General features: G+C 40.3%; 1 protein-coding gene across 1 annotated transcript in view; it reads left to right on the top strand.

The window, feature by feature from the left end:
• The window catches only part of ANKDD1B (ankyrin repeat and death domain containing 1B), a 70,985-nt gene that overhangs the window by 29,954 nt on the left and 26,511 nt on the right, over positions 1 to 14,520 (top strand). The window contains exons 6-9 of the mRNA XM_036742293.1: positions 1,797 to 1,895; positions 2,069 to 2,167; positions 8,513 to 8,611; positions 13,519 to 13,617. Coding sequence (XP_036598188.1) covers positions 1,797 to 1,895; positions 2,069 to 2,167; positions 8,513 to 8,611; positions 13,519 to 13,617 — 396 coding nt within the window. The remainder of the gene's footprint in view (positions 1 to 1,796; positions 1,896 to 2,068; positions 2,168 to 8,512; positions 8,612 to 13,518; positions 13,618 to 14,520) is intronic.

Genomic DNA, 14,520 nt, shown 5'->3' with positions numbered 1-14,520 from the left:
AAATAATATGGATGTGTATGAGTACCTACCTATAACATAATTATGTGCTATGTCCTATTTTGTCTTAACTTAGATTGACACAGTGGGTCTCTTGCGGGAAGGGAAGAGAAGACCTCTGTCTGCCTTATGTTGTAGCAATAGTGGGTATACCATCACCTCTGTGAAAATAAATTGATAAGCGTTTCAGTGTCCACTATGTACCCAGTGTTAGAACCTGACCCTTTGCCCTTTGTAGATCCCCATGAAGTTGATGGCAAAGCCCATAATTTGACTCCAGAGTAAGGCTGAGAGGTGAGAGAGACACTGTATTCATTTATCCCATAAGCATTTATTAAATAAATGCCTATGTAGTAGTCCAGGCCTGACCAAGTCAATCTGGTATCTCAAGTTCAAGATTGGAATGAAGTGAAGCACTCATGAAATATTTAGCAGTTAGCAAAAGAGTTTCCTTAGCCATAGCAAGGGAAGTACATTTAAAACAGGGCAAGGTTGATCAGTGAGTGTGCAGCATTAATTCAGCTAATTGGACGGCTTCTCTGTCTTGGTGTTGGTCATAATGTTGGCCTGCCAGTCAGAAGCCTTAGCAATTTGTGCCCTGGCCCTTTTGTCCTCAGGTAAAGAAGCTTTAGTCTTGGAGCCAATTAAATCTAGAGGATAGTTACAATCCTTTTTAAGGAAGAACTAGCTACTGCATGAAAACCAGCTAGCTTACATGGGGTAGAGTTTTACGATAAGCGAGCCCAACTTGCTGGCAAGGCCCTGGGAAATGTTACTTCTAAAATAGCATACTATGTGTCAGGCACCATACTAAGAGCTGAGGATATGAAGAAAGCAACAATAACAAAAGTAAAGAAAAAAAAAACCAGTCTCTTCAGGGGTTTATATTCTATTTTCCCTTGAAATCCTGAGAACTTAGTGAGCCCTTTTCAAGAAACTTCTGCAACTGTGAAGTGAGCAGAACTAGAACATTGTGCACAGTAGCAGCAACATTATGCAATGATCAGCCATGATAGACTTAGCTCTTCTCCTCTATGCAATGATGCAAGACAATTCCAAAAGACTCATGATGGAAAATGCTAACCATATTGAGAGAAAGAACTATGGAGTCTGCATTCAGATCGAAGCATACTGTTTTCACTTTTTTGTTTGTTTTTTGCTTTTTCTTTCTCTTGGTTTTTCCCTTTTGTTCTGATTCTTCTTGCACGACATGACTAATGTGGAAATATGTTTAATATGATTGTACATGTATAATCTATATCAGATTGTTGCTGTCTTGGAGAGGGGGGAGGGAAGGGAGAGAGAGAGAAAAATTTGGAACTCAAAATTTTACAAAAATAAATGTTGATAACTATCTTTACATGTAATTGGGAAAAAATACTATTGAGGAAAAAAAAGAATCTTTCTCAACCCTTTTCTGAGGAAAATTATTTTCTTGGGTCCAATTGCCATCAGACTGGAATGATGGGTACAGTAGTGACAAGGCAGCTAGGCATTGCAATGGATAGAGTGTTGAGCCTGGAGTCAGGAAGACCTGAGTTCAAATCTGCCCTAAGACACCTACTAGATATGTGACCCTGGGCAAGTCATTTAACCCTATTTGCCTCAGTTTCCTCATCTGTAAAATGGAGATAATAATACACCTACCTCCCAAGGTTGTTATAACAATCGAATGGGATAATAATCGTAAAGCACTTAATACAGTGCCTCGTATATATTAAACACTATATAAATGTTAACTATTATTAAAGCATCTGAGAGATATAATAAAAAACATGAATCTTGTGATTACTTTTCAGAAAGGAAGAAAGCCATTTCTTTTGGCTGCTGAAAAGGGACACGTCGAAATGATAGAGAAACTCATCATGCTCAACCTGCTCACTTCAGAAAAAGACAAGGTGAATTTAACTTTTTCCATAACTTTGGTGGAACCCATTTAATCATCTGGGGTAAGGCGGTGACAATCAGCAATGAATTGCCTTTTAACATTATTTAGTAAAGGGCCATAGGGTAGTTATTGGAGGTGCTTGTTTTTCATTTGGGATTCTACCTCTTGTGTTCCTAATTGTAGGAGGGAAATACGGCTTTGCACCTAGCGGCGAAGCACGGTCATTCCAGTGTTGTAGAGGTGCTGATAACCCAGTGGCAAGAAATAAATGAACCCAATGAAGTAAGTGCATTTCCTAGCCATAGAGGGGTAAGAGGGTGATGACATCGAAGACATACGACAATGATTTTCAAGGAAAGAGTCCAAAAAGAAGAAAAAAGATCCCCTTCTAGCTGTACAAATTATAATGATGTAAAAAAAGAGCTTAGTAAATTTTATTTTTTCTTTACTATTGCTTGGCAGTTTCCCGACTCTGTATCACTTACCATCTGTTTATATCAATGATCCCTTGAATGTCCCTCTTATGGCTCTGGTGATAGAAACCACTCAGGGAAGCTGTATTTAATCTGTTTGATTTTGAGCCCTGTTTTTTCTTTAATCGCCTTTCATCAAACCTTTGGTCTGAACCTCTACTCCTCATTCTCTCTCACTCCATACATCCAGATCAGCTGCCAGATCTTGTCATTTCTTCCTCAACATCATCTCCGATCTATCCTCTTCTCATACATCCACTACTCTAATTCAGGCCCTTATTGCTTTTTGCCGGAATTATTTCAATAGAGGTGGGTGGTGTGGCTCACCCCACCCTCGTGTTGGCAGGTCTCTCTTGAGATCAGGAGTTCTAAACCCATCAAGGGTCTGCACTAAGTTAGCAGTATTACCGTGAGCTCCCAGGAATGGGGGCCGCTGGGTCAGAAAACAGAGCAAGTCAAAGCTCCTGTGTTGATCAGAGGGGAACCTGGCCATGAGTAGCCCATGTATTTCCAAGCCAGGTAGAATTGGGAAAGCCTGTCTTAAACAAATAAATTTAAAACAACGACCTTATGTAATAGACTCCTAATTTCTTTACCTGCCTTCTCTGTCCTCTTTAATTCAAACTACTACATCTGCCAAAATTATAGTCCTAAAGCATATGGTTGACCATATCATTCCCTTACTCATTAAACTCCAGTGGATCACTATTGCCTCTAGGACCAAATATAAACTCTGGAACTACATGAATGTAATTATAAAACAGTTTTTATACAGATAAAGTCAGATTTAAGTAATTGGAGAAATATTAGCTGTTCATGGGTGGGCAGAGCCAATATACTAAAAGTGACAATTCTACCTTAGGTAATCTACTTATTCAATACCTTCCCAATTAAATTACCAAAAAATTATTTTATTGAGCTAGAAAAAAATATATAAAATTCATTTGAAAGAACAAAAGGTCAAGAATATCAAAGGAATTAATGGGGGAAAAAGTAAAGGAAGGAGGTTTAGCAGTACCATATCTTAAACTATATTATAAGAAAAAGGAAAACTATATGTTCTAAAAATATTTATTTATAATACAAAATATTTTGGAGCTAGGACTCTTTATATAATATAAAATATATAATATATATAAATATATAATACAAAAATAATATAAAATATTTATAGCAGCTCTCTTTGTGGTGGCAAAGAATTAGAAATTGAGGGGATGCCCATTAATTGGGGAATGGCTAAATAAGTTATTTTATATAATTGTGATGGAATACTATTGTGCTATAAGAAATGATGAGTGGGTTGCTCACAGAAAAACCTGGAAAGACTTACACGAACTGATGCAAAGTGAAATGAGCAGATCCAGGAGAACATTGTATATGATAACAGCAATATTCTACAATGATCAACTTAAAAAACTTAGCTATTCTCAGCAATGCAATGATCCAAGATGCTTCTGAAGGACTTATGATAAAAAACAGTTAAAGCATTCTCTGCAACTTGAGTCTTAAAGAGCTACCCAGAGTTACTAAGCGGTTAAGTAATTTGCCCAGGTTCAGGTTCACAGTCAGAGTGTATTATAGGCAAGACTTCAAAAGAGGCCTTCCTGACTCAGAGGCCAGCTCCCTATTCACTGTGCCTTGGTGCCTTATAGGATGTGTGTGTGTGTATGTGTGTGTGCACATGGGCACACATGCGCATGTTAGGTACAACTGCCTGGTACATTGTAGGCATTTAACAAGTACTTGATCATTGGATAAATAAGAAATCACGGTAACAATCTCTGGGGCTGTGCAGACTCAGCTGTCTTCTTGAGTGAACAAAATGCCTTGATCTGTCTCTCTGTTACTGAGGGGCAAGACTCATCTTCATCCTAGAATGTACATTAATCTGTCCAGCTGGTAGCCGAGGGCGGTGTTCATCAAACACTGCTTTGGCCCTCTCCAATGCACTTAGCGTGTAATAGTTGTATTATAGCTATCTGTTATTTCCATCTCTATTAGACTGCATGAGCGAAGGGGCAAAGTCTTTCCCAGTCTTTGCATCTCACCCCAGTACCTAGCACAGTGCTGCATAAAGAGTCCTAATTCCAAAATAAAGGTTTGTTGAGCAAATAGATGGGTTCTCCTGTTTCTTGGTTTATGTCCTCCCTACTCACTCACTCTCCTTTGGCTTATGTGGATAGAATGGGGAGAATGGAGGAATTAGTTCTGGGCAAAATTTCAGGGATGGGAATTGAAGTGGAACAGGCAATCCTTTAAGTTTGATATGACCATGTGTTACTCCTGGGGTACCTATCAGGAAAGATCAGCCTTTAAAATATATATAGAATATATATTTTATATATATATATACATAAATATATATAAAAATATATAGAAATCAGACTTCTTGTTCTTTCATTCAGTCATATGCGACTCTTCGTGACCCCCATGGACCATAGCATGCCAATACTATCCATGGGGTTTTCTTGACAAAGATACTGGAATGGTTTGCCATTTCCTTCTCCAGAGGATTAAGGCAAACAGGGTGAAGTGACTTGCTCAGGGTCACACAGCTAGTAAGTGTCTGAGGCTGAATTTGAACTCAGGGCTGACTCCAGACAGCCCCCCATCCACTGAGTTACCCTGTCACCTTCAAGAAATCAGATAGCTACATAATTAAATTGCATTCAACAAATGATAAACATTAATTAATGTTTAAAGTTCTACGCAAAGAACTGAGCTAGTGCCTAGGGGAGATATAAAATTTAGATAAGATTTCCCCTGTCCTCAGGGAGTTTACATTCTAGTATGATGTTTACACAGGTAATTATAACGAAAAATAACTCATAAGTACATAAGAGAGGTATAAGCAGAATGTTGTGTGAGGTAGGATTAAGGGTGAGTGTTATCAACAGTTTAATTCTGAATGCTTAATAGCTTTATCCAAGTTTTGGTTTAAGACTTGACTATTAGAAATGTACACAGCAGGATTTCAGCTCCTTTTAGCCATTTACAAAAAAAAAAAAGCATGCTAGAGAAAACTCATAAAATCTAAGTGGCCATAATTGCCACTTATGATTGGTTTCCTCTACACAAAATAAGTAATACAATGACATTGTTCTCCTGCCCAAAGCCTGATTCTGATTCAATCGTGGGCTCTTCTGAGGTCCTTTAAAATAGCTGTTTTCTTAATTTAACAGTAGAGATGGATTAATGTCTATGAAAGCCATCTGTATTGTGGTCTCCAAATTGAGGACCCTGCACCCTAGAGAACCATGGAAGGACCCCCAAAGGGTAGGGGTCATACCCCATTTTCTTTGTAATATATATATAGCCAATCACAGGGCTTGTTTCTAATACAAGGGGGTCTCACCCCTCCTTCACCCTTACCAACCAACATTTTCAACTCTGTCTCCCCTAGAGGCTGTGCAAGCTTCCCACCCCTACTATTCTGGGCAGAGTTTGGGCCCCTTGGGACAGTTATAACATAACCATACCCTGAACACCCATACCAGTAGCTATGCAGGTGCTACTGGGAAAATTCCTCTCCTCTTTCCCAATAGTATGCCTGCACCTTTTCCTCTAGATCACTTCAGCTGAATCTCTGCCCCTTGGCTGACCCTGTGACCCAGGGTAATAGCTGGTGAGTAAGAGTCCAGGCCTCTCCCTTTTCGTTTTGATGATTCTTAGTGAATTGTAAGGTCTGAGCAGGAATGGGCCGCTATCTGCACTACAGATCTCCTTAGATTGTTCTAAACCCACCCCTTTTCTTAACTTCCCTATTACGGTCAAAGGACACCACCAAACCTTTCTGTCACTCCTCTTTACAACCTCCAGGCCATCCTCACTCACCACCAGTAGTCGAATCTTGTTAACTTTACCTCTACATCTTCTGCATTGGCCCTTTTCCTTTTAATCACACTGCTACTACTCTAATTCTGGGCCTCTTCACCTCTGGCTTGAACTATTACAGTCATCATCTGTATGGTCTCCCTCAAATCCCTTTCCAATCCAACCCCTAGAGAGCTGCCAAAGTGATTTTCCTAAGGTGGCTGTAGTGGATAGAGTGCTGGGCCTGAAGTCAGGAAGATTCTTCTTCATGAGTTCAAATCTGGCCTCAGACAGTTACTAGTGGTGTGACCCTGGGCAAGTCACTTAACCCTGTTTGCCTCAGTTTCTTCATCCGTAAAATGAGCTGGAGGAAGAAATGGCCAACAACTCCAGTGTCTTTGCCAAGAAAACCTCAAATGCGGTCACAAAGTGACCAGACACGGCTGGAAAGATAAAAAATAGTGATAATGACCATGTTACCCCACTACTCAGTAAACCCCAGTACTCCCTCTTACTGCTAGGACCAAATAACATCCCATCTTTATCTCATCCTTTAAAAATGTCTTGTTTTTGTTGTTGTATTTTATAATGTATGGCATATGCGTGTTTTGTTGTAAGTTGTATAACGTATAATGTTTTATAATTATTAGTACAGAAGTATATGTACATTTGTTGTTGTTCAGTCGTTTCAGTTGTGTCTGACTCTTTGTAACCCACTTTGGGGTTTTCTTGGCAAAGATACTGAAGCAGTTTGCCATTTCTTTCTCCAGCTCATTTTACAGATGAGGAAACTGGGGCAAACAGGGTTAAGTGACTTGCCCAGGGTCACACAGCTAGTAAGTGTCTGAGGTCAGTTTTGAACTGAGGAAGAGGAGTCTTCCTTACTCCAGGCCTGGATACTCTATCCACTGTGTCATCTAGCTGTCCCATATGTACATTTGCTTACAAATTTTTTTTTGACTGGCAAAGAAGAGAGAAGACTACTCTAGAGGAAGAGCACAAAACTATGATTAGTGTGACCTGGACTAGGAGTCTCTAGGTTGCATTTCTTTGTAGGTTTGTAGATTTCTCCAGAAAGGACCTTAATGGTCATTTAGTCTAATCCTTCCATGTCTCAGATTGGTAACCTAAGGCACAGGGAGGTTAAGTCATTTGCCAAAGGGTACACAGCAATAAATGGAAAGCTGGCATTCAAACTCTGATCCTTCGAACACCCAGATCCAGCATTCTTTCCTGGCATTCAACAAACCTGAAATGTTCTATTGGCATCCAAAGCACTCTGTTTAATTCTCACTTCCTTTCTTAATTTAATTCAGTTCAACAATTGCTAACTTGCTTTCCAAGTGCCAACTCTGTGCTGGCACTGTTCTAGGCACTAGAAATACACATACAGACACACACACCCTCCCAAAATAGTAAGTCCTTGACTTCAAAAAGTCTACATTCTTAACACATTTGGCTGCTAAAATGGAACAAAGAATAAGAGTACATTTCTCCCTAGTACAAACAGAGATGAACCAGGGATTGCAACCTTGAACATCATTTATATCCCTCCCCCCCTACATGTGTGTGTATGTATATATATGTGTATATGTATATATATATATATGTGTGTATATATGTATGTAATAATAGCTACGTTCTCACTCTTCTCAGCAATACAGTGGTCCAAGACAATTCCAAAAGACTCATGATGGAAAATGCTATACGCATCCAGAGAAAGAACTATGGAATCTGATTGCAGATCGAAGCAGACTTTTTGCTCCTTTTGTTTGTTTGTTGTGGCTTTTCCCTTTTGTTCTGTTTTTTCACAACATGACAAATGGGGAAATATGTTTACATGATTGCACGTGTATAACCTATATCAGATTGCTTGTCATCTTGAGGAGGGGGAATAGGAGGGAGGGAGAAAAAACTTGAAACTCAAAATCGTATAAAAAATGAATATTGAAAATTATCTTTATGTGTAATTGGAAAAAATAAAATACTATTTACCAAAAGAAAGTCAACAAAAACAATAGCTAAATTCTAGAATCATTCATTCCTTGATTATTATTTTAGCGAACTTTCCCAAGAGCTTCTCTGGCTGCTGAGCAGCAAAGCAAGCTCTAGGAGGGGAATTTTGTGGAAAATAATCACATATTTTCCATCTCCAAATTCTGAGATGGGATTTTAGAGGGGGGCAGGGAGAAATGCATAAGTAAATATGGTAAAATCCTTTGAAGTTCTTAGAAGCTAAACTCATTAATTAGCATCATAAGATTGAAAGAATCTGACTGCTGGAATTGGATCATTGAAACTAGAAGAGAGTATTTCTTGTCACTCTTGTTTATTGTTACAGGATGGAGAAACACCATTCTTTTTGGCTGTTGCAGGAGGTCACAAAGAATGCAGCAAATTGTTATTGGATGCAGGGAGTGATGTCAACATTCCAAATAATGTAGGTACGCCTTACCAGGGTCCCCTATTAGGAGGGCTTCCCATGTTGTCTGTGGGCAAGAGAAAGTCTAGGGCCTGGCCTTTCACAGGACTGACAGTTAACACACCATCTGTGATTTTGTTTGGAGTTATTTCTGACATTCCCCATTGGTGTTTGCTCCAAAGGAATACCATTCTTTGTGTTCACTTGGGAGAAGCTGGGTTTTTTTTTTTGAGAGGGATAGGGAATGAATTAAGAAAGCATTTGTTAAGCCTCTACTATGTACTAAGCCTTGACGATGTGAGTGTGTGACAGTCCCTGCTCTTGGGGAGCCCACCCTCTAACTGGGAGAGACAATATATCAATATTCAGCTGAAGAGAGGGTAGAGAGGCCTAAAAATGCCAAGCATTCAATGATGGGATGAAAGGGAAGGCCCTAGGGCTCCTTAGGTTTATGTCAATAGGTCAAATGCTGGGGGTCTGCTGGGCACAAGGGGACATAGCTGGGTTTCTGGTTTTTGCCTTTTTTTTTCTTTAGGGGTGGGGAATCTTCGGCCTTGAAGTCACATGTGGCCTCCTAGGTCCTCAAGTGTGGCATTTTGACTGAATCCAAATTTTATAGAACAAATTCAGTCAAAAGGCCACATTTAAGAATCTAGAAGGCTACATGAGGCCTCAAAGTCGCAGGTTCCCCACCCCTGCAGCCTAAGCTATCTGAGGACTAAGTTTGAGAGTGGGTGCTCTATGTCGTATCACCTGAGTATACTAGAAATAACCAAAGCAAAGACCATAAGGCGGACATCAACACATTCTCCGAAGAGCTCTACACCAAACTGAAGACTGTGTCCTCTTGATTGCAAATTGAGCCAGAAGGCTCAAGGCTCACTGAATGCCCTTAATGTGCTCACTGATGCAAGAAGGGGCTAAGGAGAAAGAAACTTCTTGAAAGAAATAGTATCCTGGCAGGGAAGGAGATTGTGCAAATCACTAAAATTCAGCCACATGAACTACATAAACACTTCCAGTATCCAAGCACTAAGTTCCTTGAAGAATATCTGAGGAAGCAAAATGAGACTCAGTCATGTACTTCTCAGGGGTTATTGGAAACTACCATAAGCCTTTTTAATAAGGGTTTATGAGCCCCGGGCATGGGGAACCTGTGGCCTTCAGGCCACACGTGGCCCTTTAGGTCTTCAAGTACAGCCCTTTGACTGAGTCCAAGTCCAACCTGAGGCCACAGGTTCTGTAAACCTTGGACTCAGGCAAAGGGCTGAACTTGAGGACCTAGAGGGCAAGGCTGCAGGTTCCCCACCCCTGGTTTATGACTAAGCATATTAAAAAAGAGAAAAGTAAAGAAAAACAAAAGAAACTTACTGCTTTTTCATATGACTCTCCCTTCCCCATAATCTAAGTTTGACTCATTTTTTGTAGGAATCTGATACTGGTGGCTCCTTTAGGTTTTTGTAAACTTAAAATACAGGGTCTTAGTGGTTGAGGGTAACTAGTAGTGACTTCAGGGATAGAGAACCGGTATTGAAATCCTGCCTCTGACACACTACTTGTGTGACCTTGGGCAAGCCACATTTTCTCTGGGTCTCAGTTTCCTCATCTGTAAGAGGAAGGGCTTACATGATTTCTGAGGTCCCTTCCGGTTCTCATTCGATGCTCCTGTAATCCATGGACCGTAACACAACGAGGATTTTGCAAGGGTAAAGGAGGGGGGCAAAGAACAAGAGGAGGAAGAAATCATTTCCAGAAAGAATGGGAAGCGAGGAAAAACTTGATACATAGAGAAAATATTCATTAAGCACTTTCTATGTACCAGATACAAAGCTAAATTGTTTGTTTGGCCTTTCCTCTGTGACATCAGGAAGGTGAAGCCAGGACTTGAAAAGGAATTAGATTTAAGTGAGGGAGGGCTATGCAAAGTCATCAGCCTCACTTTCTCCTCCACAGCTATTTGGGCCCAGTGGCAAGATATGAACGGTGGGGATACAAAAAACAAGAAAACAAAACAGTCCCTACTCTCAAGGAGGTAGCATTCTAATAGAAGAAGACAAAACATTAAGGGGAGTTGGAAGGAGGGGAGGGAGGGTCAGAAAAGCAAGCTGAGTGAGCAGGAAGTGAGCTCAGCTGCTGAGCCACTGGGCTGGAGAGGTCCCCAAGATATGGCATCCTTGATGTGAGGAGCCTACAGGGTAGGATCATCCTTAAGTGGACAAGGCGACTGCTGTGGGGATGGAACAGAGCTGGAGGTCTGAGGCTGAGTCACCAGGACAGGAAGTTTAGACCAAGAAGAAGCCTGGAGCTCAGAACCTACAGAAACTTCTAGCTCCTTCAGGTGCTGGAACCAGACTTGGACTTTGAAGAAAAGAAGGCAATAGGAAGAGTTGGGAGAAAGAAGCTATTAAATCTTTAATAGTGTAAAAAGGCACTAAGTTTTTTGGGATACCTTGTATATAGTTGGAAGAATAGGTGGGAGCCTGATTGTAAAAGGCCTGGGGTGCAAGAATAAGATTTACTTGTTTATTAATACTATTTATTAAATTGGCAATTGAGGAATTATCAAAGTTTTTTTTTTTTTAAAGAGTAACATGATTGGAGCAGTACATTAGGAAGTTTATTTGGGTGAAGATTGGATTTAAGAAAGAGGAAAGGGGCAGCTAGATGGTGCAGTGGACAGAGCACCTGGAGTCAGGAGGACCTGAGTTCAAATTTGGCTTCATGTTTACCAGTTGTGTGACCCTGGGCAAGTCACTTAACCCTGATTGCCTTCTTCCCCCTCCCTTTCCCACCCCCCCAAAGAAAGAGTAGAAATTGGAAGCAAAAAAAGAAAAAATCCACCAAGACTCAGGCAAGAAGTAACTGTGGGGTTAATTTTAGTTTAGAAAACAAGGTGAAATCTGTCTTCCTGGGGCTTCTTCCCCTTTTTCCTAATGAAAAGAATTTAGTGCTTTTCAAATGTGCTAATCAAAAGAACTTCAATCGCTCTCCCACAAGAGAACTTTTGAAATACTTACAAACAGTTGTGCCAACCTCAATAAGCCCTCTCTTCTATTCTAAATTACCCTGCTTCCTTTAACTGACTTGTTTGGCACAATTTGCAGCCTCTTACCATCCTGGTCACTATTCTCTGGAAATGCTCTTGTCAATTTTCCCCCTAAAATATGGACCCAAACTGTACATAATACTCCAGATGTTGTCTGCCTTGGGCAGGACTATATTTACATTATTAAATCATCTGGGCTGGGCTTGATGTAGTGTAGATCATGCCTACGGCTCAGGTCTAGAATAAAATGAGACATATGTAGTAGAGTATATAACATTTCACAAAAGAAACTTCCTCAACAGTAGTAGATAGACCAAGTGATCGGCTTAGAGTCAGGAAGACCTGGGTTCAAATCTGGTCTTGGACACTACCTATGTGACTCTGGGCAAGTCACTTAATCTCTGTCTGCCTCAGTTTCTACAGCTGTAAAAGTGGGAAAATAGCATCTACCTCACAGGATTGTTGTAAGGATCAAACAAAAAAAAAAGCACTTAGCACTGTGCCTGACTCATAACATGAGAGTAATTCATGTTTACTCCACCTCCACCCTCCCCCAACCTTCCTATCTTATGGATACAGCTCCCTTCAGCTCCACTTTCGCTTTGATGGTGAACCTAGCCAGAAGGCTCACAAAAGAGTGTCTGTCAAGCTGGAGAATTGCCAGCTTTTCCAGCAGTGGGCTTTTATGCCCTAGAAGATCAGGAAACTGCCTAAACAGCTTAGTTCTCAGGAACAATTAAGTTTTGAGGTTAGTTTGTCTTTTTAGGCCTCAGGGACCATCCTAACTTCTCTGGGCCCCAATCAGATGAGCAGATATTGCTCCTACCACATGAAGTAAGAACTGACGGCAGTGTGTGACTATAAATGACACAGACAATGATGCCCATAGGAGTTCAGAAGAGAATTCACTTTTGACTGGGCTAAAAGGAGAAGGCTACAAGGAGAAAGCAGGTTTTAACCTGGATCTTGAAGAATGGGAGGAATTTAGAAGAGGACTTTGTTATTCAGCTGTTTCAGTCGTGACTGACTCTTCACGACTCCCTTTGGGGTTTTCTAGGCAAAGATACCGGAGTTGTTTGCCATTTCCTTCTTCAGCTCCTTTTATAAATGAGGAAACTGAGTCAGACAGGGTGAAGTGACTTGCCCATGGTCACGTAGCTACTAAATGTCTGAGGCAAGATTTGAACTCAGGTCTTTCTGACTCCAGGTCTCGTGCTCTATCTACTGAGCCACCTAGCTGCCCAGAAGAGGACTAGGAAGGGTATTTTTCAGGGCTACAGAGTTTGAGGTGCATCAAGTAAAATAATTTGGCTGAAGTGAAGGGGACTTGTGTGGGAATTAAAGCCAGATGTTCATTTCTATCCCTGGGTGAATGAAAAATTGTGCTTCCACTTCATTGGCACCTTGGGGAAAATGTATTCATTTGTGCCACAGCTCTATGAATGGTGGACAATCAGAAATACCTATTGTTTAAATAATTAGAACCATTCTGAATTTTCCACTAACATATTTCCTATAGCTCATCTGGCATGGATGTGACCTTGGGTTCTTGAAGGCCATGCCAGAGAAATGCCAGGTTGGTGGGTCATACCCAGGTGGAAGCCCTGCCATTTTGGCCCACCAATGGACTTCATTAAATTCAGAAGGCTAGCCACCTGGTTATAATTTATTTTTTCTTGGCCCATGAAACTCAGTCTATAGAGTAAAACAATCTGTAAACTTGAAGCACTGTACAAATATTAGCTATGATCATGATGCTTAATAAGGTATGAAGTTTCCATCCACAATTGAAATTACAGATCCTTGACTATTAAAAGCCCCATTATGATTCTAACCTGAAAGCTCTTTCCCCTCCCCCTACCTTCTGTTTTTCTCTTAGAACAACTTTACTGCTTTGCAAATAGCAACCCAGAATGGGCACATACCCCTTGTCACTTTTCTTCTCAGTGAAGACATTGTTCTGGACCAGAAGGCTGAGGTGAGTAACAGCCAGTAATTTATCATCTGGTGGGTCATAATGGCCAACATGCTTTGCTGTGGCTGGTTGACTCTGGCTGGGTAGTTACTAGTTTTTGGATAGATTGTTACATTTGAAGAAGATAGATTTATTTAAGGTAGAGACTATTCTTTAGAAATAATTGGGTTTTTTACTTTTTAGGAAGGGGTGGGTCAAGTTCTAATGCAGATGAAAAATAAGCCTGTATATTTTACATTTTAATGTTTACAACAATAAAACTTTAACATATGCCTGAGATGTCATCACTCATATTAGATTTGTCTGGGAAGATGAGGAAGCTACTATATTTATTAGGGTATCTATACGCATAGCTACACTATGAAAAATTATCATTCATTTCTTCTGTAAAGTTATCTATTTTTTTTTAAAATTCGATCAACTATTCTAACTTGGGTTTCTGGAATTTCATATTGCCTTCAAAAAGACCCAACACACCCAAAGCAAACATTTTGACAGTGACCTTCTGTGTTGGAACTAGACCAGGAAAATCCTTTCACATGTTTTTACTCTATTTTCTTCCCTGAGAATATTACTCATTCTGATTGTGATTATCTGTTACTATATGTTCTGATAATTCCAGACTGAGGGTGTGACTTGAACTGGGTTTGGCTGTTTTGGAGGACAAGTTTTCATTGGAACTGGCTTGAAATTTTCTCTGTTCAGTCCAAAGAACTTTCTGATTTGTAGAAGCATTCTAGCCACCATGTCAGTTGGGCAGTTGTAGTATTCAATGACATTTCAAAACCTGGAGTCAGAAGATCTAGCTTTGAGTCTTGGTTCAGACTCACTTCTCAACTCCCCTCTCCCACTCCTAGCACTCCCCTTTGTTTTGCCTTGTGTCCCCCAAGAGGCATTATGGTCTGG

The sequence above is a fragment of the Trichosurus vulpecula genome, chromosome 1 (genome assembly GCF_011100635.1).
Source record: "Trichosurus vulpecula isolate mTriVul1 chromosome 1, mTriVul1.pri, whole genome shotgun sequence".
Taxonomy (NCBI): Eukaryota; Metazoa; Chordata; class Mammalia; order Diprotodontia; family Phalangeridae; genus Trichosurus; species Trichosurus vulpecula.
Note: the sequence above shows the minus strand (reverse complement) of the source record. Positions and strands in the feature narration are given on the sequence as shown.